Here is a 24,782-nt window from a genome sequence, read left to right as displayed (position 1 = left end):
CTGAAGTCTGGGGACCTCTGGAGATCTATGTGTCCGTTTATAAGGACTATGGTGAGCTTTACTCACATCCATCTGGCTAATGCGAAAACAGAGATATCAGGTTTCTGGGAATAGTAGTTAGGGGAGTCAGGGGCAGAACTGGCTTCCACCTCTTTCGAAGGGCATTTTAATTGTTTTGTATGTACTTTACCCGTTTATAACTCTTTGTAAAACTGTTTTAATGAGGTTTGTTTGGGAAGGGGTTTATGTTAATGGTTCTATAATGTAATTTTGATTTATCTTGGCAAACTGATGGTTAATACCAACAAGTTGCTCAAGAATCAGCTTGGTGGCTTCTGCTATGAGTTCTATAACTTTCACTTCCCTTCTTCTCAGAGTTGTTTTCGCTGACTTTTTTGGAGTGTCCACCATTTTTACACTTTAATTCCAATATAAAATTGTTTTCTCCCCGGCTCTGAAAATCACTTACATGCTGTTTAGTCGCTTAAATACTCATGGATATCTCCCACAGCTTTTCGCTTCCAAGTATCCGTTTACAATTGTCTCTTTCTCTCTCTCCCTCCTCCCTCCTCTGCTTATGCAAATGTGTCCGAGAAGCATCTCTCTCAGCAGGATTCCAATCGCTCAAAAGGTTACGGGGGGGGGGATTTACGCTTCTATTTACGGTTCGCTTATTTTAACTCACAGTTCATTGTTTCTTAACCACGCTCGTAATCGCTCCTTTGCCAGATCTCCTGCGCTTGACTGGGTTGGCACATCTTGTGCCTCGCTAAGAGGACGCAGACAGCGGGGAGGACCGTCAGGGCGGAGGGCAGCCTAAATTCCCCTGCAGATAGCAGGAAAAGAGGCTCACCCTCAAAAGTCCTATGGCCTGGGGGGCCTCCCTGACCCCCCTGTGTGTATGTTTATTGTGTATGTTTTAAAATGCTAGCTGCTTTGGCGCCCCTTTTAAGGGCAGAAAGGCAGGATATAAATTTTGTAAATAAATAATAAATAAAATTATGAGGAAAGGACAGAGAGGAAAACAGGATACTGAAACACAGGAAAAGACTTCTCTGCAAGGCTCCTGTACCCACAGTGTGGCCTACTGCTCATAATGTGTGTGTAGGTGTGAGAATTTAAAGACCTGGAGCAACTGGAGCTCAACAGGAAACTCATTCCTTCCACTTCCTTGTGTCTCCTTTTTCTAAGGGCATGGGACTGGAGTAAGAAATACATGTCTGTTTCCTTTGTGCAAAACACCAATTAAAAAGGTTGTCAAGTGCAGTGTTCCCTCTAAGCTGAGTTAGTGTGAGCTAGCTCACAATTTTTTCACATCCAGCTCACACATTTTTGTCTTAGCTCAGGAAGGAGGGCTCCAGAGCCAACTGATTTATGCAGTAGCTGAATCGCTCGCTCACAACTTTAATGCCAGTCGCTCACAAAGTGAAATTTTTGCTCACAAGACTCCACAGCTTAGAGGGAACATTGGAGTGTTACCAAAAATAAATCACACTTACTTGTGTTGATAAGAAATTGGTTTGAAACCCCAGGGTGATCAACATCATGTATTGCACTGGCAAAAATGGCAGCCAGAATCTCTAGGTCTGTGAAAACCGCCTGGGGGAGGAAGAATGAATGACATTACTAAAAAGAGAAAACATTTTTAGTTAGAAGTGCACTTATCTCCCCCCTTTGAGTTCTGATCTGGTAGAAGCCCCAAAACACATTACAGAGTCTGTCTACAGTCACCCAATTTTACAAGAACAATTTAAACCTAAGCTTATAAAATGTTTTGGATAGCTACTTGCCAGATATTTGGAATTTTTTTCATAATTTCTGTCTATCAAATCCACTAATTTCATTTTAAAATGTCCAAAATTACTGAGAAGCCAGCATGGTGCATGGTTTGAAACCACAGTGCTGAAATTTAAGTCTCAAAATGAATATGTCTCCCCACCTACAAATTAGCTGTTTTGAAAATTTTGGTCTAACTGGAGCCAAATTCTAAACACTGGAATTAGAAAGGTATGCCTGCAGTACAGGAAAATGTCACACTGCTCTGGAACACCGGCAATTCACCTAATCCAAAGCATTTATTTCCTGGCACAGCTGCTCTTCTGTTTGTTCTTTAAACCTAAATGATAAATGTATTTGTAATGCACATTGCAATGCTACACGGCATCAACTGAGTTTTTACTAAGCAGCAGCTGCTCCTCCTAAGTGAAGAAGACAAGTCCCACTTAATTTAACTTCTTCTAAAGGTACAGTCAGGTACTTATCTGTGCAGTCCAATACTGAGTTACTCAAGCTTAACCCCTTCAGTGCAAATAAAAGTACACTGGAATAACTTGGCACAGAATCATACTGTGAATTCCATCAACATGAATTCTCTCTCAGCTATTGTTCTTATTTACTGCTTGCCCAGATGCCACCCAGTTTAAAATGGAGGCATGTGATTTTGCTTCTGTTCATGGATCAACCATATTTAAAACAAAGTTCACGTCACTGAATCCAAGAACAAACCAGTGCAGAACCCTTACTTGAATATTTGATGGTTGACAAAAAACCTGACTATCAGATGCATACTTTGCAGGCAAGCAAGCAAATACAGAAGAATTTATAGAGAAGAATTTATGGATAGAATTTTTTTTTGCTGTATTACACTTTAAAAAAAGAAGATACATCCTGCAAACAGCCAGTATACTATAGAGAATGGTGCTGAAGGTAACAGGTTTGCTGAAACACATGTACAATATCACAGGAACATTTTAGAATAGTATAAAGCAAGCACAAATGCTTAAGTCCTTGGAAGTGCAAAATGTCATGCTTGTCTGTTATAAGTCTGTGTCTCTGTTTCCCTTACTCTGTTCTGGATTTACCTCCAAAGCTGGGGTTGACAACAGTACGTGTGTGGACTGCACAACATCTGCAGCATGTATGTTGTTATGATACGCCACATCTGCATGGTAATGATCCTCCAATGTCATCAAGTATGTTATTAACATGTCTGGTGGAATTTTGAATGTTTTTAACAATTCCCGTTCCTGCAGTTAAACAAGGAAAGAAAGCTGCTGTTACAATACATGGAAGGGCTGAAAGAAAAGGCAAAATGGAAAGCTGCCTGATGTTGAACTTACCTGAAAAATGGTGTACATGATGACTGTCAACGGTCGGTTCCCAGATATTTCGGCTACTTTGAACACCTGGAGGCCCCATTTGTTTACATCTTCTAGTTCCTAATAGGGAATCAAACATCAGAGCATGGAATCTAGAACTTGATCTTCCATTGGTGATTGCATGAAAACAGCAACACTGGATCACTGCTACTACAAACCAAATGTTTAACTTCTCAGAAACAATTTTCTAGATTTTAAAAAGGGAGGCAGTCTCTTGCATGGGAGCAGAACTGCTCAGTGTATTTTGCATGAATTGGATGAAGTTATCGTTATCATCAATAATAACAGAGATAAATGAGAACCTTCAGAGAGTCTGCAATCTTTTCACTTTTTATGTTTGTTCCCAGCAATGAGGGAAAATCAAAGGAGAGAAAACTCTAACCAAGTTTTTCTTTTGGTGAATGAAGATATAATCTAAGCTGTTGAAATTCATCTGCTGCAGAACACAGCCACACACTGCCTGAGTGCACACCCTTTTAATTTTATTTCTCCACTGACGTGGCTCCATAGTTCTAAGGTTCACAGCCAGTTAGTCATTAGCACTGCTCTTACCTTGGATAAACTCTCTTCTTGGTCAGTTTTGACTCCAAATTTGGGGATGCTGGAATTGGTTAAACTGGAGCTGTGCGTGAGTTTTTTCACTCCACTGATCTGAGACATAGGCCGTTTCTTCTTTTCTTTCTCTTTCTGTGTTGGGGATGGGATTTCCACTTCATGCTGTTTGTCTTTAAAAGGGGGGGAAAGAAAATCTGTGTGTATACTAGAACTGTCTTGCAAAACGAAACAAAATAAATCCGGCACCAAATCTAACCACAGACTTTTCAGTTTCATAAAATGTATCCATATAAAAAGTATTGACTAAAGGGGGAAAAACCCCAACCGACAACCAAAAAACAACATACTGCATAAAATACGAGAATATAAAGCTGGCTTGTATCAAAATCAGACCACTGTTTCGGCTAGATGGATATTGTCCTACTCTGACTGGCAGCTGCTCTCCATGGTCTCAGGGGTCTTTCCCAATACCTACTATCAGAGATCCTTTTAACCGGAGATGGTACGGACTGACACTTGGCTTCATCTTTAATCAAAGTCCTACCGGGAAAACAGTGCTCCAATCCAAGTGCAGATTCACTATGGCCTTAAACAAATCTTTCTCATTCTTATGCAAAACAAGACGAGAGCTCTACTCAGGCTAGCAAGATGTGTTTTTCATGTTTCGAAGAGACCGTGTTGGATTAACCAGGGGTTTGCTTGGCTATGACTCTCCTCCCATGCCAGAAGTTCAGATGACCTTACTTTTTCTACACTCTTCCCCTCGTCATCTGCGGAATCTCATGTTTAGTTTAATGAAGGACCACTAGGACACCATGATACAGAACTAGTGTTTAGATATAGTGAAAGAAACCAAAGGGCGGCTAAAAGGAAATACATGAATCTAAGGCCCACTCCTGGTCTCACCATAAAGAGAAGTGACAGGGCAAAGTAATGTCTGAACAGGATCCTGGCAGGGGAAGCTGCCTTGGGATCTTTATAGCATTAACCTGTGGCTGAAAATCTGGCACATGATATGACCAGGTTTTTACCTATTAATATTGCATAGACATTAAATGATGGGAAAAACAATTCACCTCAGGCTTTCAAGTTTGGCACTGTAGATGCAGTGATGCATGTTTATATGTGTCCTTCAAAGATGCAAAAGCAAGTGGTTTTAGGGGATAACCCCCCAAAAAACCCCATGGTTGCCTTAAACCCCTCCCCCCCATACAAGCAAAATCAAAACCAGGAATTATGGTGTGAGCCTACAATATCTGAGAAAACTAAACATTAATATGTTCCCATTAATGGCCCTCTTTAGTGAAAAAGAATGGAACCGTAACTAGACCATAGCTTTATTTTGCTTCTTCTGTTTCCTGGGTTTTTTAAAAAAGCCTTTAGAAGGGGCTAGTACTTACTGGAAACAGCAGTGAATTCTGATCAGATCACTGCAAACAAGAGAAAATGTCACCAAGCATCAGCCTGAGGCATTCAGCCCCCTTCCTACTCCCTTCCCTCTGTTCACCAATTAAATACAACTAGGAGAAAGGAAGAGCACTTGACTCGCAGCAAACCAGTAGAAGCAGAAGAATAAGGACTCATGTGTATGCCTTGATGTTTATGGCTTCAGTCATATGCACAAAGTTTAGGACCATCAAAGGGGAAGATTATAAACCAAGTTGTCAGATGAACTCAAGTGAAAGGAAGTGTCTGTCCAGAAGATTTTAGATATGCTAGGGAATTCCATGGGATTCCCTAAGGTTCTGTTCCAAGTGAACAGTTAACATTATCAATGCTGAGTGCATTACTGCAAGCTGAAAATTACCCTCCCCCCTTAAACAAATATTAGTGTTTTAGTGAGGATTATACATCTCTTTCCTGGATCCTATGGAATCCCTTTCCTAGAGAAAACAGACTACTCTACTGAAAATCAGGAAATGAATGAAAGATGACCTAGAACTGCTGGCTTCCTCTGGTGAGGAAATAACCAGCAACTCTTTAGGGATGTATTAATAAACCGAGAAAGAGAGGCAACGTTCATGAGGCTACATGAGGTACATGGAATTTTTTTTATCAGACAATGGGAAAAGCCAGGACATGAGTACCTGAAGGATGCCTACTTCCAAATATACCTGCCCATAATGAGGTCTTCTTTCATGGCCTTGCTGCCTTTCATATGGGTGGCTACAAGTGGCTGGGCCTTCTTGGTTGTTAATACCCTGGTTTTTAAATGTCCTGCCAGTGAGTATCTACTTCCTATGAGCTTGTCAAATGTTTGCCATCAGGTAAATGCAATGCATACTTTTTTGCCAAGGTCTTCTGACATTTATACTGACACAATTTTGCTTGCTCATTTTGCCGTTGTTTTGGCTTTTTATTCTCACCTGCCTTTTTTGCTGCAGTGCTAATAGGTTTTTAATATGTTGTTTCCCCTGCTGCATCATAAGCCAGTCTTATTTATTGTAGTACTGGTGTCTGAATTACTTTTTTGAAACAGATATTTGTTTTATGGATATTTTATTTACGGTGTTAGCTGCCTCAGTAATTAAGTTGAGTGAGTGCAGGAAACAAATGCCTTTAAGCTGCTCTTCAATTTGCAATCCCCCCCCCCCCCAAAGTCTTGCATGGCCATTTGATTACTTGACACCAGCTTGAAGGACATATTATAGGACAAGAACCCAATGTGTTTTCTTCTCCCCCCCCCCCAAATATGGAAACACTGATAGAGAAGGCTCAGTTTCTTCAGTGAGTGGGAAGGAGAAGATTCTTCTAAGTAGGTCATCTCCGCAGGCGATTCTATTCCAGCTTTTTTCAAAGTTTCTTAAACTAGGGTGATAACTTTCCTGACAGGATTAATAAAATTCAGGTTTCCAATGGATGAGCAAGTAAACAGAGGATTGGGATTTTGAGAGATTAATTTCGGCTGGATATATAAGTAGGAAAAGAAATTTTGCTTTATGAGACTGGAATCAATAGAGCACACTGTGTTCTAGCAAGTTTTTATACAGAAAAGCCTGGGATCCGACTATATTTAATAGCTAATTTACTCTGAATTAGCTGAAAAATTGCTAACAGTCTGATTCTGTGAACAGCAGGTCATAACACTGGAGCACTGTGTCCATACTGGCTCTAGAGCACAGCTTGTATAACTGCAAAGGCTTTGCCCAGCACAAAATGGTCCTGCATTTCTGTTTGTTCTTGCCTGGTATAATGATGTCACAATAGTGTGTGAGGCAGCTCCACTGGATGCAAAGCACCCAATTCAATTCTCAGGTTCCAAGTCATCAAGTTATTCTTTAAGCAAATACTACTTGAGCATGAGTACATCTGTGTGATACAAGCCGTGTTGCATATGGTGGATGGCTGTTCTGTCTTTGCCAAGTACCGAATGCTGAATTAATTACCGTGGCATAAATCAGTATTGCCCTACATATTATGATAGTATGATATATACTAGTCTATGCTTCTTTATCGATCCACCCACCCACATAATACTCCATAGGACAGTTCCGAGATTACATTTACATTTGTCAACACCGTCATCAGCTTTTTCTAAGTCCCTCCTTATAATATGTTCTTGGGGGTGAAAGTATTTTCCAGACAGCAACCTATTCAGTTCATTGTGTTTATCAGTCTTTGTGTCAGCACCAAATGATAATGGGCCACCATGGCGTGCCAGAAGATGTAGGCTCCAATCCAAAGAAGCTACATGTTGGCTTAGAGCAGAATATTGTACTCAGCCAAAGATCTGATTGAGGCTGTCACATCCCTCCATTTTGTTTGAAGATGTGTGCGTTGCACACGAAAGCTTACACTTTGAATAAAACTTTGTGGGTCTTAAAGTTGCGACTGAACTCAAACTTAGTTCTGCTGCTCCAGATCAACACGGCTACCCATCTGAACAGTCCTCCACTGCAAGGGATGAGTCCCTCTAAAAACTGAACAGCAGCTTGTCCATATGGCAGAAGGAACTGCAGAAAATGTGTACATCAATCAAAGCTACCAAGTTCCAGATGCAGGTGTGGTTCTACCATCTGGATTGTCACTTTGATGATCTTAACAGCATACCTATACTAACCTAGGATCTACTAAGTGACCAACTCTATATTTCTTTCATTTATTCAGAAGACCTTTTAACCTGCCTTTCTCCTGCTAAAGACTCAAGGTGGGTTACAGTTATCAGACTGGGCACTGAGAGCAACAATAAGCTAAGGAAACAGGTTATCAATCGCAATAGTTCATTCCTCTGAATACCAGTGCTAGGAGGCAACATCAGGGGAAAATCTTGACTTCTATGCACTGTTTGTTTGCCCGCTGAGGCAATTCATTGGCTGCTGTGTGAGGCAATTCATTGGCTGCTGGGCTACAGGGACCACTGGTCTGCTCCAGCAGGACTCTTCATATGCTCTTCTGTTATATTATTCTCCCTGGTTGTCCCCCCCCCCCATGTCTCTGAGAGGTTAGACTGAGTGCATGGCAGGCCCAAGGTCGCTTAGGGAACTTCATGGCCGAGAAGGGTATCACTCCTAGTCCAGCACTCTAACCACTACGGTATACTGACATGTATTAAAGACTAAAATACATTTGGCCCTCCAGAAGAAACAAATGTCTATGTGAACCAGGATGGTGTGTTGATTATGGAACTGTCCCATACGCTTGTGCATAACCACACAACATGTTCATGCAGTAAAAAGCAGAAGGTGGTAGGTGGTCTGTCCCTTGGAACACAAATGGGCCACATTCAATGTAAAGGAAAAATCCATGTTGTAAAACAAAAGGCAAGCAGTACGTTTAAATCAACCATGGTTTATATGAATATGCACATAACATTATTATACAGCACAGAAAGATATGCACGGCTAGAACCTTTCCATCTGGATGTTGATGGTGGGTGCTGGAAGAGAAAACACAAGAAAAAAGCACAAGCAGTACCAGTTTTCAAAGCCATCTGCTTACCCAAAAATGTGTTGGATATATATTCAGAGACCTGATTGCCCGATCGGCTCATTTCAGATAAGTGGGTTAGCTCCCGATTGAGCATTCTTTTAAACTGCAAAGGGGGGAAAAATAGGACATGTCAGTGACCAAGAAACATGTACTTGGGCATTAGAAAGTTCAAGATTCCTTTTATAGAGATTTCATTCTGAAAATTGTTTTGCCTCAATAGAATAATAAAAGAGTCCCATTTCCAGGGGGAGAAAAATCTCAAAAATAGGCCCCGAGTACATATCAATTCAACTACTCTGGTTCTTCAGATGCATAATGCAGGGGGGAAACTGACTCTTATTTAAGTCACAATACAGATACCACATCCCACCTTTGTTTCTTTTTTCCAAATGATGTATAAATTCATTGCAGCACGCTGTCATCAAATCTGAAAATGTTCAGCTCTCTTGAACAATTTTCAGCATCCGTGTAGGCAGGATTAAAGAAAGGTCAAAAGCATTTCCCCACTCTCTGAAAGTACATCTGTATCTCTAATCATGGGGTGGGGGTGGCGGTACCCAATTTACTAAAATTTGATCCAACTGTCATGGGAGCCTGAGTGCTATAATTTTGTTTACGGATAGACCTTTTAAAATGCACCTGGAGAACAGCAACAACACATTTTTAATAGTACTGTGAAAATCAGAGATGAAGTAGGCCTCTCTAATAGTCAAATGGGTTGGATCCAAACCAAATTGGCCATTTTTGTCTATTCCCCCTTCCCATGGCAGACCCCCCTCATGTCATTCCTATGGGTCCCCTACCCCCCCCTTTCCCTGGAGCAGCATTTCTTGGAGATGAGTGGGCTGCAGTGGGAGGGGTAAAGCTGGAAAGTTCCATTCTACTACTGGATCTGACCCTGTGTTTCCAATTAATATGGGTATGCTGTTGCACCTACTTAACTTGTACCGAATATTTATTACCCTATGTGCCCCTTTTGTGGCAGAACACCAGATTTCTTGCACAGGGGAGAATTTTCATGAGAGCATGCATTTATTTGAAAATAATCATCTTTTGGGAGCGAGATTTACACGGTGGCATATGTGGCAACAATGGCCCTTATTGCAGGTGGGGGGGGGGACCTCTTTGCTATCATTCCTAGTTAATGCAAACACAGCACTTGCATTGAAAGCTGCAAGCTGCAAGAAACTCAGCATGGAGTGTTGCAAAGGTCCAGTAGCCATCCCACCCAAGGATGTCCCTTTTGCAGTCTCTCCTGGTCTGAGGCAGCTACACCAACGCTTCTGGTTTTACACCGGGAGGGGGAGGACCAGAGTTCCTTCTAAGCTGAGTCAGTGTTTTAGCCTCCAGCTCACACATTTTTGTCTTAGCTCAGGAAGGATGGCTCCAGAACAAACTAATTTATTGCAGTAGCCAAATTGCTCGCTCACAACTTTAATGCCAGTAGCTCACAAAGTAGAATTTTTGCTCACAAGACTCCACAGCTTAGAGCACCGGACAATACCTCGGGGGTGCTGGAATGATTCAGGTGGGCTGGAATGATCCAGGTGCAGATTCACAAACTGCACCTTTTTGTCCACTTTTTGAAGGTAGATGTCTAGGGGGGCACTGAGTAATTTTGTTTCTGAAAAGGGGGCGGTAGGCCAAATAAGTTTGGGAACCTCTGGCTTAGAGGGAGCATTGGTAAGGATAATCCCCAGCAACTCAGCAAAGGAACAGGGGGGACTGGAGTCCAATGCTGAGTTCTGCAGGGCATGTCGAAAGAGCGTAGAATTAGGCTCTCATTGAAAAGCATGTAGTACTGCAGTTTCTACATGGGCAAACATGCTTAACAGGTGGTAAAAGGGTATGTTTTAAAGTGACAGTTTACTAGAACAAGCCAGTCAGCCACCATGCTTCTCACAACTCGCTTGCCATCTTATTGTAAAGACCTCTCACATAACAGAAAACAGCATCTCTCTCCTGAGTATTTTCAAGCTCAAGGCTTAAAGCACCTCACGTGTCAATCAGATTCATGAAAGGAATGTAAAACGTGCATTGACCAGAGTGCTCCAATGGCATTCCAAATGCCCCTCCTGCACTCGCTCTTCCAGCCCAAGAGCAATTAGCAATATATAACATAGCATGAGAGAAACTCAAAGGAAGTCTAAGCCTCACTTGTAAAACAGTCTGATGAACATTGTGCATAGTTCACTCTGCTTCCTTCATACCTTGAGTCCGTTTCAGAAAGCAACAAACCTTTTAGCTGCTGCAGTTATTTTGTACGTATCACATTCACACAAATTTATGAGTGCTTAGATATACGTCTTGACTGAAGTGTGTCCCCAACATGGCAATCTCACTTGCACTGGGACAGTTTAGGGAAAGCAAGGAAAAAACAACCGTTCACCTCCCCAAGCCCCTGAACTGAAACAGCACATCTGTATGCCCCACTGTATGGGGAACAGTGACACCAACCCTGCAGTGAAACTGTGTGCTGACACTGCCCTGGGGAAGGGGGCAGAGGGAGGAGCTCATTGAGTTGGCTGAGGAATGAAGCACCACTCGGGTCCCTTATCTGACATACAAAGGAGCCAAAAACCTCTGCCCATGTGTGCTGCTTCAGGGTGAAGAAAGGCCTCCTTTCCCTTCAAACTGGTAAGCAGAGGAAAATATATTTATCTACTTGGCACATTTTTATCCTCTCCTTCCTCCAAGGAACTCATGGTGGCACAGATCATTCTCCTTGCCTCCATTTTATGTTCACAGCAACCCCATGAGGTAGGCTAGACTAACAGAGTGGCCAGCCCAAGGCCACCCGGTGAGCTTCATGGCAGAATGGGGATTTGAACCTGGGTCTTCAAGATCCTAGACCAACACTCTAACCACTATACCACACTGGCGCATCCTGCAAATTTAACAGGTTTCCCACATTTGCTTAATATGTTGCTTAACACGCGCCTCCCTGCCACACATAACACATAATAGAAGCTAATAACCTCCTTTTTAATTTTACCCAAAACCCACAGAGGTAAGTACCCTATGGTGTCCTTCTTTGGGGAAGTACTCAACACAACAAGACTCTTAATCCCCACGCTGGCCTTAGTTTAGGAGACATGGGATACATCCTTGTTTACTGATGTCAGGGCCTAGGAGACAACTGCTGCTGCTGCTGCAATGCTATTAGGTCAAAGACAGAGAAGAAACAGCTCTATGACCTCATGCTTGCCACTAAGTTACCAAGACCTGCTAGTCTCAAGCCTGTTAGAGGACTCTTGGTGGCCTACTCAGATGGCAAAAAGGGGGCAAGCACAGAAGGGCCTAGGTTATGGTTATCAGCCTCCAGGTGGGGCCTGGAGATCTCCTGGAATCACGTGTTCTACAGAAATCAGCTTACCTGGAGAACATGGCTGCTTTGGAAGGCAGGCTCTCTGGCATGACATCTTCCTGAGGTCTCTCCCCAGGCTCCACCCCAAATCTCCAGAAATTCTCCAACTCAGAATTGGCAACCCTAACTAGCATACAAACAGTGAAATCACATCACTGAATTGAGCTCTATTGGCAAGATCAGGTTTGCTGTTGCTCCCTCAGTCTTTCTCCATTCCTACTAGCCTAATTTAATATGTACTGAACAATCTAGAGAAGGAAAAACAAGGAGAAGGAGTATGTGCTATATGCTTGGCTTCAATGAAGTACAGTATGCGAAGGTAAGGTGAGGAAATTCTCTGCCTCATCTTGAAAGAGGATAGAAGCTGTAGCCTGGACAACTTATTTATTGAGCCAATACCCCCCTAGGCCTCAATGAGGGATAGGGTTGCCAGCTCCGGGTTGGGAAATACCTGGAGATTTAGGACTTCAGTGGGGTATAATGAAGAAGAAGAAGAGATTTGGATTTATACCCTGCCCTTCACTACCCAAAGGAGTCTCAGAGCAGCTTACAAACTCCTTTCCCTTCCTCTCCCCACAACAGACACCCTGTGAGGTAGGTGGGCTGAGAGAGCTCTTGACAGAAACTGCTCGTGAGAGAACAGCTCTGAAAGAATTGTAAGTTGTAACTGACCCAAGGTCACACCAGCAGCTGCATGTGAAGGAGGGGAATCAAAAATGGTTCTCCCAGATTAGAGTCCACACTCCTAACCACTACACCAAAATGCCACGGAGTCCACCTTCCAAAGCGATCATTTTTTCCAAGTGAACTGATCTCTGTCACCTCAAGATCAGTGGTAAATACACGACAATGGCAAAACTACATAAATAAAAGACTGCTGAAAGACGTTCAGCAGAAATGGCAAGCCTACTATTCATATTATGGGAGTAGTTTAATTTTTTGAAAAATTGATCTGAATATTACATTAAGAGAGCTGGTCCATGGGGTCGCGAAGAGTCGGACTTGACTGTGCAACTGAACAACAAATTACATTAAGAGTGAGGATATTGATTACAGCTTACATCTCTTTATTTAATACTTCATTAAGTATTTAAGATATTTAGTAAAAATAAGAATTTATATTGTGATAAATGACCAGGATAATATCCAAGTTTTAAGGATGGTTTAAACCTGGTGTAGAAATTTGTTTAATTGTTAAAGATGTAATCTCATTTATTTTAGACTATCGCTGAATATTTGGAAATATTTTGATTCTTATTTCAAAGAGAGAACTTATTCCTGAATACTGTAATAATGATGTTTTATTTGCTGCTTCTGTATTTGAACAATGTATTTTATTAATACAATTTATTCTACTAGTTGTATACAACTATTCATGATATTTGATAACTTTTGATGAATTTACCACTTTCCCTTACCCTTTTCCCCTTTTGTATCCCACTATTTTTTAAAAATAAAAATGTCACAATTTTTTTAGTTGTAATAGCAGGAAATTTCCAACCACCACCAGGAGATTGGAAATTAGGGCTGACAACCTCCAGATGCTACCTGGAGCTCTCCCGCTAGTACAATGGATCTCCAGACGATCAAGTTCAGCCCCATCTCCAAAATATCCTCCAAACCTCCCAACACAGACCTGGCAGCAACCCTACTGGTAAGCCTAGTGAGGGAGCAGTATAAATACACAGGATAATTTATGCCCCTTTATCAAGGAAGACACCAATGTTTATAATTCCCATTTACTTCAAGAGGGTTGAAACCTTCCTAAATATTGTTCTTACACTCATTGCTTTTGGCATGCAGATTCTCCACAGGCCTACAAGCCGTTTGGTGCCAGTTTGGTGTAGCGGTTAAGAGCACGGACTCTAATCTGGGAGATTTTGATTCCCCACTCCTCTACATGCAGCTGCTGGTGTTGACCCTGGGTCAGTCATAAGTTCTTTCAGAGTTGTTCTCTCAAGGGCAGTTCTCAGGAGAGCTCTCTCAGCCCCACCTACCATACAGGGTGTCTGTTGTGGGAAGGGGAAGGAGTTTGTAAGCCGCTCGGAGACTCCTTCGGGTAGTGAAGGGCGGGGTATAAATCCAATCTCTTCTTCTTCTTCAGTTGTACTGTCTCTACGGCATTTGTTAACTCATGTATGTAGAGAAGGCACATGATGGCAAAAACAACTGGGTACCTCAGAACAAGAGGAATATTTAGAGTTCTCTTAGACTGAGTCAGCCCATCAGCTCATCGAGCTCAGTACTGTCTACTCTGATTGGCAATGGCTCCCCAAGGTCCCAGGCAAAGCATGGTCTTTCCCATTACCTCCTCCTTCAGATTCTTTAAACTGGAAATTCCACAGATTGAACCTGGAGCCTTCTGCATGAAAAGTGTGGGTTTCCCCACGGAGCCACAGCCACTCTTCAAAAGACTCTGAAGCATTTTTATAATAGTTTATACCCAAAAAATTTTTGAATGACAAACCCGCATCAGATCCACAAACAGAATATAAATGTCTCAGCTGCAAGTCTGGTAGAAAGGCGTCCATTAATTGCAAATTCAGACTGGAATGTTATTCTGTTACTTCGAAGTGGAAATTTCCGATGGATGTGTGTGTTAAAGGTGCATTAACTAATCTATAAGAACAGCTAGATTCAAGTCCAGTAGCTCCCTTAGAGACCAACAATATTTTCAGGGTATAAGCTTTCAAGAGTCAAAGTTCCCTTTGTCAGATAGCTTCAAGCTTCAACTCTCCAAAATTAACACCCCAAATATCTTTTTGGTCTCTAAGGTGCTACTAGACTCAAATCTATCTGTTCTACTGTACACGAATATGACTATACTGGTTGTTTTCTTCTAATTATGCTCCAGTGAATCATATATGTAAGTTCTTCATTATTCACACACTGTGCACAGAGGATAATAAAGCAGAAGTATTAACAGCTTCTAGAAATGATTCTTTAGCTCTTGAAAAACACCCTCCCACGCCTGTACATTACTGAAGACCAGTGTTCCCTCTAAGCTGAGTTAGTGTGAGCTGGCTCACAGTTTTTTAGCCTCCAGCTCACACATTTTAGTCTCAGCTCAGGAAGGATGGCTCCAGAGCAAATTAATTTATGCAGTATCCAAATCGCTTGCTCACAACTTCAATGCCAGTAGCTCACAAAGTAGAATTTTTGCTCACAGGACTCCACAGCTTAGAGGGAACATTGCTGAAGACATCTAGTATTATGCTGCCTGATATGGATGGCCTAGGCTAGTCCAATCTCATTGGATCTTGGAAGGTGAGTAGGGTCAGCCCTGGTTAGTACTTGGATAGGAGGCCACCAAGGAAGTCCAGGATTGCTACGCAGAGGCAGGCAATGGCAAACCACCACGGTTCATCTCTTGCCTTGAAAACCCTACAGGGCTGCCATAAGTCAGTGGCAACTTGATGGCACTCTCCACCACCACCTCTTCAGACCACTCTTGATAAAATTAAATTAGTAATACCATAATAAATCTGAGGATGTGTGCTTGCACACAAAAGCTTATACTATGAATAAAACTTCATTGGTCTTAAAGGTGCCACTGGACTCGTTATAATAACTCTTTTTTTAAGAACCTCATGTTTAGCAGCAATTCTTCATGGGGGTGACTCCACTAAAAAGACAGTTGGTCCTCTGGCAATGCTGGATCACCTGTGGGATGGGGGGGGGGACAGCCTGGCTTCAGTCACCATTCACCCAACAACCGCTGTAAGATTTTGTTTTGTTTTTTCATTGGGGGGTGGTTGATCAAGGTAACATACAAGGGCAATCCCTTTTTAGTTGCTTGACCAAGGCAACCCAATGAATACCGTTACCACCATTTGGCCAAGTCTACACTTAATATGCTGATTCAGAGGGACTCCATGACACTGGCATGCAAAAAAAAAGGGGGGGGGAGGGTAGCTTCCACACATTTATTACCTTTCTCTTTGTGGTTTCTGCATGTAACCACAGCAAACCATGGATTTGAATCCAGGCTTCCATAGTCTAGTTCCAGCCCCTATACTGCATAGTCCACTCATGCATGTTTTTGATACTATCCAAACACTCAAGGGTAGTCATATTTTGATATATACAGAGTACAAAAGCAGTGCTGGTTCCCCCATGCTACAGAGAATCCCTCTGCATACAAAAACCACATGCAGAAGAGCAACTGATACATGGAAAGCCACTATTATGTGAAAACATCCCATGCTCCATTTGCATATTAGTATGTACTTGATAAACTGATGACAGGTATCTGAAGGAAGCATTCTGAATGAATGTTATGCAAGCCCCAGGGAAAAAAGAATATAAGCATACCATAGACTCAGTTATTTATATGCCAAATGATAAATGAAATCAAGCTAACTGACATATAAAATTAATACTCCATGTATAACTGGAGGAAATTCCTATGAAAATATTGAAAGAGTCTCCTTTAGTAAGGAAAATTCTGATGACCTAAATAACATATTATTTCCAACCTTACATTCTAAAATAAAACCATTATCTATGTAGTGCCAATGTTCACAAGACAGTAACAAATTTAAATTTAAGTCCATATGACAGAAGATAAAATTGGACTCTTCAGTTGAGAAGAAACAACAATTAACTAAGTATGTGATTCTGAATTGGTAAGGGAAGGCAACAGAGATTATTTAAATGAAGTATATGTAACTGAGAAACAAAGGAGGAAAAGTGGCATGATTCCGCATGACTACTGTATTCTAGGAAACACCTGTATCAGAATAATTGGTGCACAGTTTTATATAGAAAACATAAATCAATCTGATTTTCTATAATAGCAGCAGTAAAATCTGAGGCTCATTCTCAGCAGCTTTACATCATAGGGCACACCACTGAGGGGAAAAGATAGTTTTCAACCTGAAAAGGCATTAATCAATACAAGCTGGGTGTCACACACAGAAAATCAGAAAAATGTTATTAAAGCACAGCCTCGGTAACTGGAGAGATATCCTTTTGCTTAGTTAGCCAAGCACACTTCAGAATGTGGTACAAATAGCCTAGCCTAGATTTGCTCCAAAAATCTTTTTCTCCCTGAATGATACACTGGTGAACTTTTTGTAGAATTTTCCTTCATTATAGACACATTTATATATGACTGACAGAGCCCCAAACCAGAGAGCACCTCTTTCCCCTTACATAGTACAAGCTAGGTTAAAAGAGCTTCAGTTCATAAAACAGAAGATCTATGTTTAAATCATTACCCCCTTTTCTGAACTTGTCTCCATGACTATATTTGTTCAAAATGTATTTTTATACAAACACCCAATGGTTAAAAAGGTTTAAAAAATCCTACCTTTATGTAGCCCCAAGACACTGAGAGTAGATAATTTGCTTCGGGCATTTTTGATTTATTAGGAGTTTCCAATTTAAACAGAAATGCAGTCCTCTGCAAGCTCTTGAGATACAGACCAAAAAATTGCTGGATTTTCTTAATCAGCTTCTTTTCCCCCTCAGTGTGTTAGTTCTGTTGATCTATAGATTCCCTGCAGCTGGTACCTAAGAGAACGCTAACAGGCATTCCAGTTGTGGGATCTTCTGGTTATATAAGAGCCACTTGCAAAATTCCAAAGTGCTATAAAATTCAAGGACCAGTTTGGAAAGACATATTGCAGAAGCTGAAGAGAAATCTGAAGCGCGGCAAAAGATCTGCATATTTTCTGAACACCAGGACTTAATGAATTATGTATGCCAAGATGCTCAGCTGCTGGAAAAGACTTGTTCTATCAACAGCCTACCAAATAAGGATCTGCGGGGATGCTACAACCAGTGTGAAGTAATCCCTCCCATGAACCTCAGATAAAAGCCAATCATGTTCTAGCCAAAAATATATGAGAGCAGAAGATAAAGCCCTGACATGTGTGTGCTGCTTTCTGATTGGTCAGCAGGGATGAATCTGCTGGGAATGGGGGTAGTTCTTATCTTTTGAGCTAAATGCCATTTAATAATGGCTTCCCTGCAGCACTACTTCTATGCAGACATGATTAATTAGCTTAACTTTTTTGTGTCTGTCAATAGCATTTACTTGCTAAATGCAAGGCACTCACTGAACCCATTCAACGAGGCAGAAGTGGCTGTTTTATTCAGGCTAAATGTCACGGGCTAAATGTCTGTTTTTTAAAGGCATATTTTCTAAACCATATAATAAAAAGTCCCTTCCCCCCAATTTTCAGCAAATCTTCAAATGCACTTGCAACAATATTCAGTCAGCATCAGTACTAAAGTCATGTATAGCTAATCTTTAGACAACCTTCTTTAAAATACAGCACACAATATGTCATAGCAATCTGGGGGTCAACTTGCACTATTTCAGACCAGGATTATATATTTAATGTAGTAATATGAACAAAAGGAAATGAAAAGGTGGTTGCATGGGTTTCCATCTTTAAATCATAATGAACAGAACCAATCTACAAGGGGTGGCTGTTTTGCAGTACAATCCATCAGTATCTCCCTTTGTCGTATACCCTCCTGTTGTTTTCGAGTTTGTGATATTTCTTTTTCTGTATTCAACTGTACTATTAAGTAAGATAATAAAAAATAAATATTAATTTTTTTTAAAAAAAAATCCTGAACAGAGTTATGCCCTTTTAAACCTAGTCATCTTAATGGACGTAAAAGGGTAAAACTTTGGTTACAATTGCATTGCTAGTCTCTTACAGCAAAAAAGCAATGAGCCTTGCAGTCTAACAGCTTTATTGTGTCACAGGCTTTACGGGAATCAGAGCCGACTTTCATCCAATGCATGCATCGTTATCATCAATTTATGACATATTAGTTACAAACTTCCACCAATATAAAAACAAAAGGCCTTTTTGAATTGTGAAATATCTAATATGTATGCATTGTGATATGAGACTCCCCCCCCCGAAAGTACTCCACGCTGGTCCATTGGTCCATCTAGTTTTCTGTCTACTCTAATCCACAGCTGCTCTCTACAGTCTCAGGCAGAAGAGAAGCCTTTTCCAATACCTGTCACTTGAGATCCTCAAACAAAATATCAAGAGATTGGACTTTCTGCACACTAAGCTGATGTTCTACCACTGAGCAACAGCCCTTCCCGAAGTCTATTGCAGTACTGATGTAGCTTCCCCAGCAGGCATGGGCTGGGGTCCAGCAGGGCAGATCACAGGCAAGGTTGCAGAGAGTAACCAAAGTCCAGTCCAAAAGTCGGGGGTTCCAGTGAGCAGGTTTGTCAAAGTCCAGTCTAGGGTCACGGAGTTCCAGATAGCAAGTCCAAGTCCAGTCCGAGGTCAGGGGCTCCAGAAAAGCCGGTTATCAGGTCCAGTATGAGGGTCAAGGTTGCATAGGTCCGGTAGCAGCAAAGTTGGTGGCTCAGTAGCAAAGTGTACTTGTGTCCACAAACTGCTGCTTCTCCCAGCTGAATTTATAGCCAAGTCTTAATGAGCTAAACTCCTAGCCAATTCCTTGGCAGTCATCCTGAAACTACTCATTCATCTCTTCAATTGACAGCTGACGATGGGCCATGAGTCTTGCACTTCTCCTTTCTTGCAACTCTAAGCATCTCTGATAGCGTCGGTACTGCAATGGTGTGGGTGAACTAGGTGGGCTGGGAGTGGCTTCTGAAGACTTGCTTACTGCTTCAGAGCAACAAGGTTTTGGCTCGGTTTCAGCTGTAGGCTGTAACTCCTGATCAGCCGGTAACCTGATCTCTTATTGTTTTCCTTCTGGCTCAGAGCCAGCTGCAGCTGGCTGTTCAATTAATGGCTGAGGGCTAGCAGGTATCTCTTCATTGGAGAAATATTCATCAGAACCATTACTCAGCGTAGACTGACTTACGACAATAGCTGAGTGAAAATCTGAAATCATGAACTTCCAGCTGTGCCCTTATCCACAAAGCAACACACTTGGCTTTTAAACGAATGTCAGTGAAGAAGCCCTTGGTAGGGTACTGCAATGGTCATCAACTTTTTCAGGCCTACCTTTAACACCCAGGCAGCAGCATGGGACCTGCTGAGTTGTAACCCCAGTCAAGAAGTCACGTGACATCCATCATAAGATGGGAAAAGTAGAATGCAGAGTTATTACATTATGGGGTAGGGGGCCTCTATTCTGCAAGCACAGAAGAAGAACTGGAAGGCCTGGAAAAAACAACAGGATTTCTGAAAAATCACGGATCCGAATGCTGTACTCGTATTGGGATCTGAGATTTTTCAGAAATACCGAATTTTTCCTGGGTTCAATGGACCCGAACCTGAAAATACCAGATTTTTAAAAACTGCACACCGCTTATATTCATAACAGCAAGGTCATCTGAAGGATGGAATAAATCATTGAATTGAAGACTGCTATGACAAATGTCACTGTCTACATTGACCCATAAAATAAAAATAAAATAAAACAGGAAAGCTTTCTGTTAATATAATGGGGAAATGCCTCCAAGCCAGATGACTGGGCCTTGCCACTCAACCTACTGCTTGCTGATTTGTTCTGAAATAATGGGAACAATTTGGAGAGTGCTGTTTTTATACTTTCATTCTCCATTCATTTCTATGGGGCTTAAACAGCAGTATCTAAGATGAAGTGAATCCAAGTGCATGATGCACAGCAGCAGTATCTGGGGATCAATAGTATACAAAATCCAGAGTACAGATCACAGGTCTTGATGTACACATGGATGAATGAATATTCTGAAATTAACTCTGTGCGTGCACAGTGACGGCAACCTGAATATGTGTACACTGAATATGTGAAAGGAATATTCTCGCTACAATCCTAAACACACTTACTAAGGAGTAAGTCCTATTGAACTCAGTGGGATTTACTTCAGAGTACAAATTCTTAGGACTGTACTGCTGGTCATACAGCTATCAGACCATCTAGTTTTCTAATCATCCCAATATGGTAATAAAACTGGCTTCAACCCTCTTTGTTCAACCATACAGCAGCACCAGAACAAGGTCAAGCAGCTGCAACTTTGTCCACCCTTTCCTCTATGTGTCGCATCAGCTCTCACCCAGTTATGTGTACCACCAACCATCTCCATTCCTCCACAAAGGTCATATGCTCGAAATATACCAGTGATTTTATCCTTTACTGGGATGAATCCAGAAGAGGATTTGTGTGTATGGAAGGGAGGACAATTTTCACCAGTTCCCCCATTCCTTTGCAGACCTCTAGCTCCACTCTCACACTGGTTTCTGGAGTCCTTGTCTGGGAACATTTCTGGCCGCAACAGGCAGATGGCGGCAAGAAAGGCATGCTTTTCTGATGGGAAGCCCTTCCATCAACAGAAACTGCTGCTGGATCCAAGACACTCTTTCTCACAAGATGGAATAGCATAAACAAAATTATTTCATTTATATTCTACTCTTCAGTGATTTAGAAAGGACATATACAAATCATGTACAGTCACCTCTCTTGCGAAACAAATTTCTGGAATGGATGGGCTGGTTCTTTAAATATACTGAAAGGTACTGATGGCACCTGGTATTTTTGGCTACTGTGTGACAGAGTGTTGGACTGGATGGACCTTTGGCCTGATCCAACATTGGCGTCTCTTATGTTCTTATGACAGTATATGAAATGGAAGGGGGAAATCACCTCAACTTAATTTTTTTTTTTTACAGCAGCTGTCTAAATGTGAATGAAGAACTTCTTCCTCTGTGGAGGACCAGTCTTATATTTGCATTAACAATGGGGAGCATTATATTATAGGTTCTTTCTTTATGGATATTGCATTAGTTGTATAAGTTTTAGTAGTCGTAAGACTGTCTAATGTATACTTTGTTACACTGTTTACAGTTTCTGTTATTGTTTTATGTATGTGAATTAAATAATAATTTTAAAAATGGGGAGCAGAAACTGACAGTAGCAAAAGTAAACATCATCATCCCTTCTATATGTTTAGTTGGGCCAGCCCAACGTTTCTCCTCTCTGTGATTCAATTTCATTTGGGCTTTTGACTGGTAAAAAAAGTTCAGGGCAATTGATTGGTCAAATACTGTCAATTATTTTTAAAGCATTAACTTTATCGGTACAACAAAAGAGATACTTTAATCACCAAGAGGTTTTTTTAAGTTTATGTAAGGGGTTTTCTACATATACAACAAATGACATATTTGACAAACCTCTTGAAAATACAGAGAATCTCCCAACAGTTTACAGTTCAAATAAAACACCTTGAGTCTACATAAAAAATTGTTTTTTTAGCCCAACCACTCATAGAATCTCGACCACAATTCTTCAAAAGTATCTTCACCTTTTTCTTTTAACAGGGTTGTTAATTTGTCCATTTCAGCTCTGTATAAATTCTTCCCTTGAAGGTATTTTTTCTAATTTCCAACATTTGACAAATTAAATCCTCGCCACAGTCACTGTATGTATAATCTGGTGTTTTTCTGGTTTGTTGTACATCTCTAGGATAATATTTAGTAAGAATAGCTCTGGTTTAAGGGGTACTTCTTTCTTTATTCTTTCTTGTATTATTGATTGTATCTTCCTCCAATATTTCTTTGCTTTATCACAAAGCCACCACATGTGAAAATAAGTCCTTAACTTTTGCTTACATTTCCAACATATGTTAGTTGCTTTCCAGTAACATTTAGCTATTTTGACTGGTGACATATGCCATCTGTAAAACATCTTATATATATTTTCCTTAAGTGGAATCAATCTGGTAAATTTTATATTAGTCTACCAAACCTTGGACCATTGTTCTAGATCTATACTATGTCCCAGATTTTGTGCCCAGGTAATCATACGATGGTTTAACCACCCCATTTTGCAGATTATAATCCAATAAAAAGGTATACAGTTTCTTTATCAGTTTTTCCTCAGTACATATCCATACTTTATCTAGCTCTGTTGATTTTTTATAGATACCTATCTTTTTATCTTTACTGTATCTTGATTCCAGTTGTAATCATTCCCACCATGACAAAATAGGGCTTTGTTCTTCAGGCAGCTCCGGTATCTTCAAATTATTTTTGCTGTCTAATAGGTCTTCATATCTCCACTTCAGAAGTTTGGAAAATAAGGTAGGTTTAATAAATGCTTCCAGTGGGGGAACCCATCTAGGTGTTTTACTATTAAAAAGTTGTTTAATTTCTTCCCAGACTTTTATCAATTAACCTCTGATCATATGCTGTTTGAAATATGCCCTATCTTTACCATACCAGAGAAAGGCGTGCCATTCCATTGCCAAATCATGTCCCTCTAATTTTTGTAGTCCTTTATTATCAAGTGTTAGCCAATCTTTTATCCAGAGCACTGAAGCAGCTTTATAGTACAATGCCCAGTTTGGTAACGCGAAACCTCCTCTTTCTTTTTTATCTTGCAAGATCTTCAGCTTTATTCTAACTTTTTTTGATTGCCAAATAAACTTACTTATTATTTGATCTAACTCCTTAAAGTATTTCTGATTCTTCAAAACTGGAATAGTTTGAAAGAGGAAGATTATTCGTGGAAGAATATTCATCTTAATTGTTGCCACTCTGCCCATGAATGATACTTGTAATCCCTTCCATTTCTCCAAGTCTTTCTTAATTTCAAGGAAAGGTTTCTTGTAATTGTCTTCTATTAATGAGCTACATCTATTTGTTACATTTATACCAAGGTATTTAACTTTTTTACATATCTCGATTCCCGATATTTCTTGCAACTGCTGTATTTGGTCCAATTTTTAGTTAATATTTTTAATTGATTTTGAAGCTTGCTATTTGTCCATATTGTTGTATTAATGTCAATAATTGTTTAAGAGAACTGTGTGGTTCTTCTAAAATAAAGACTAAGTTGTCAGCAAAAGCTTGCAGTTTAAATTATTCACCTTTTACTTTAAGTCCCCTAATCGAGTTCTCTTCCCTTACCATATCATTAAGGGATTCCAACGCGAAGATAAAAAGTAAGAGGGAAAGTGGGCAGCCTTTCTGTATCTCAATGTTTAGTGTTGAGTCTCCATTTATCAGTACTCTAGCTTGCTGTTTTGTCATAGATCAATTTAATCATTGTAAGAAAAGCTTTTCCACAGTCCTATGATTTTAACTTCGTTAATCACCAATAGGCTTGATTAATACACTAATTACAATAAAAATCATATTAGTTCACTCTGACTATGCAATAACAGCATTGAGTTTTTGGGTTTTTAAAATATGAGTTTACAACTTTTTAAATATTAGGTAGGGTTTCTATGGCTCTGACCCAGGCAGCTCAGGCTAGCATGATCTTATCAGATCTCGGAAGCTAAGCAAGGTTGGCCCTGATTAGTACTTGGATGGGAGACCCCCAAGGAAGTCCAGAGGCAGGCAGTGGAAAGCCACCTCCAAATGTCTCTTGCCTTGAAAACTTTACGGGGTTGCCTTGAGTCAGCTGCGGCTTGAAGGCACTTTCCACCATTGCCACTGCAGACTAGAAATCTTCCGCAGGCAACCTAGAAATTGTACATGGAGTGACTCATGCAGCACGCTCCAAAGCAAGCATGAACATGGTGAATATCGTCGGTTCAGCAGTAGCTGAGCTTTTCTCATTACTGAGCTGCCAGTATATTCCATGCCACAAGCCTCCTACAGAGCCTTTTTTGAAAGACGCTCTGGCATTTGTATATTTTTCATGCCTACTCACAACCCAGTGCATTAAAGGTCAAAGCAGATGAGATACTGAGAGATCTATGAATGGATCTCCTGAACATTTTCACTGCTAAATATCACCATACACACATACCCCACAAGTGTTTTCCTTACCTTAAACTGCTTCCTGAAGGTAGCATTTGCCCAGTGGGGAAACATGTTGTACTACAA

The 24,782-nt window shown here is 40.8% G+C and overlaps 1 protein-coding gene across 3 annotated transcripts in view; it reads right to left on the bottom strand.

Moving 5' to 3' along the window:
• PDE4D (phosphodiesterase 4D) overlaps positions 1 to 24,782 on the bottom strand; it is a 73,849-nt gene that overhangs the window by 10,897 nt on the left and 38,170 nt on the right. For 2 of the 3 annotated variants that reach the window (XM_015424637.1, XM_015424639.1), the window contains 5 exons: positions 8,652 to 8,745; positions 3,711 to 3,883; positions 3,120 to 3,218; positions 2,862 to 3,026; positions 1,500 to 1,599 (listed from right to left, as the gene is read on the bottom strand). In XM_015424637.1, coding sequence (XP_015280123.1) covers positions 1,500 to 1,599; positions 2,862 to 3,026; positions 3,120 to 3,218; positions 3,711 to 3,883; positions 8,652 to 8,745 — 631 coding nt within the window. Of the gene's footprint in view, positions 1 to 1,499; positions 1,600 to 2,861; positions 3,027 to 3,119; positions 3,219 to 3,710; positions 3,884 to 8,651; positions 8,746 to 17,323; positions 17,389 to 24,782 lie in introns of those variants that run through there. The other variant, XM_015424638.1, reaches the window with a different exon arrangement.

The sequence above is a fragment of the Gekko japonicus genome, unplaced genomic scaffold (genome assembly GCF_001447785.1).
Source record: "Gekko japonicus isolate JY-2015 unplaced genomic scaffold, Gekko_japonicus_V1.1 scaffold567, whole genome shotgun sequence".
Taxonomy (NCBI): domain Eukaryota; kingdom Metazoa; phylum Chordata; class Lepidosauria; order Squamata; family Gekkonidae; genus Gekko; species Gekko japonicus.
The sequence above is the reverse complement of the archived record's forward strand: the minus strand, read 5'-3'. Positions and strand labels throughout refer to the sequence as shown.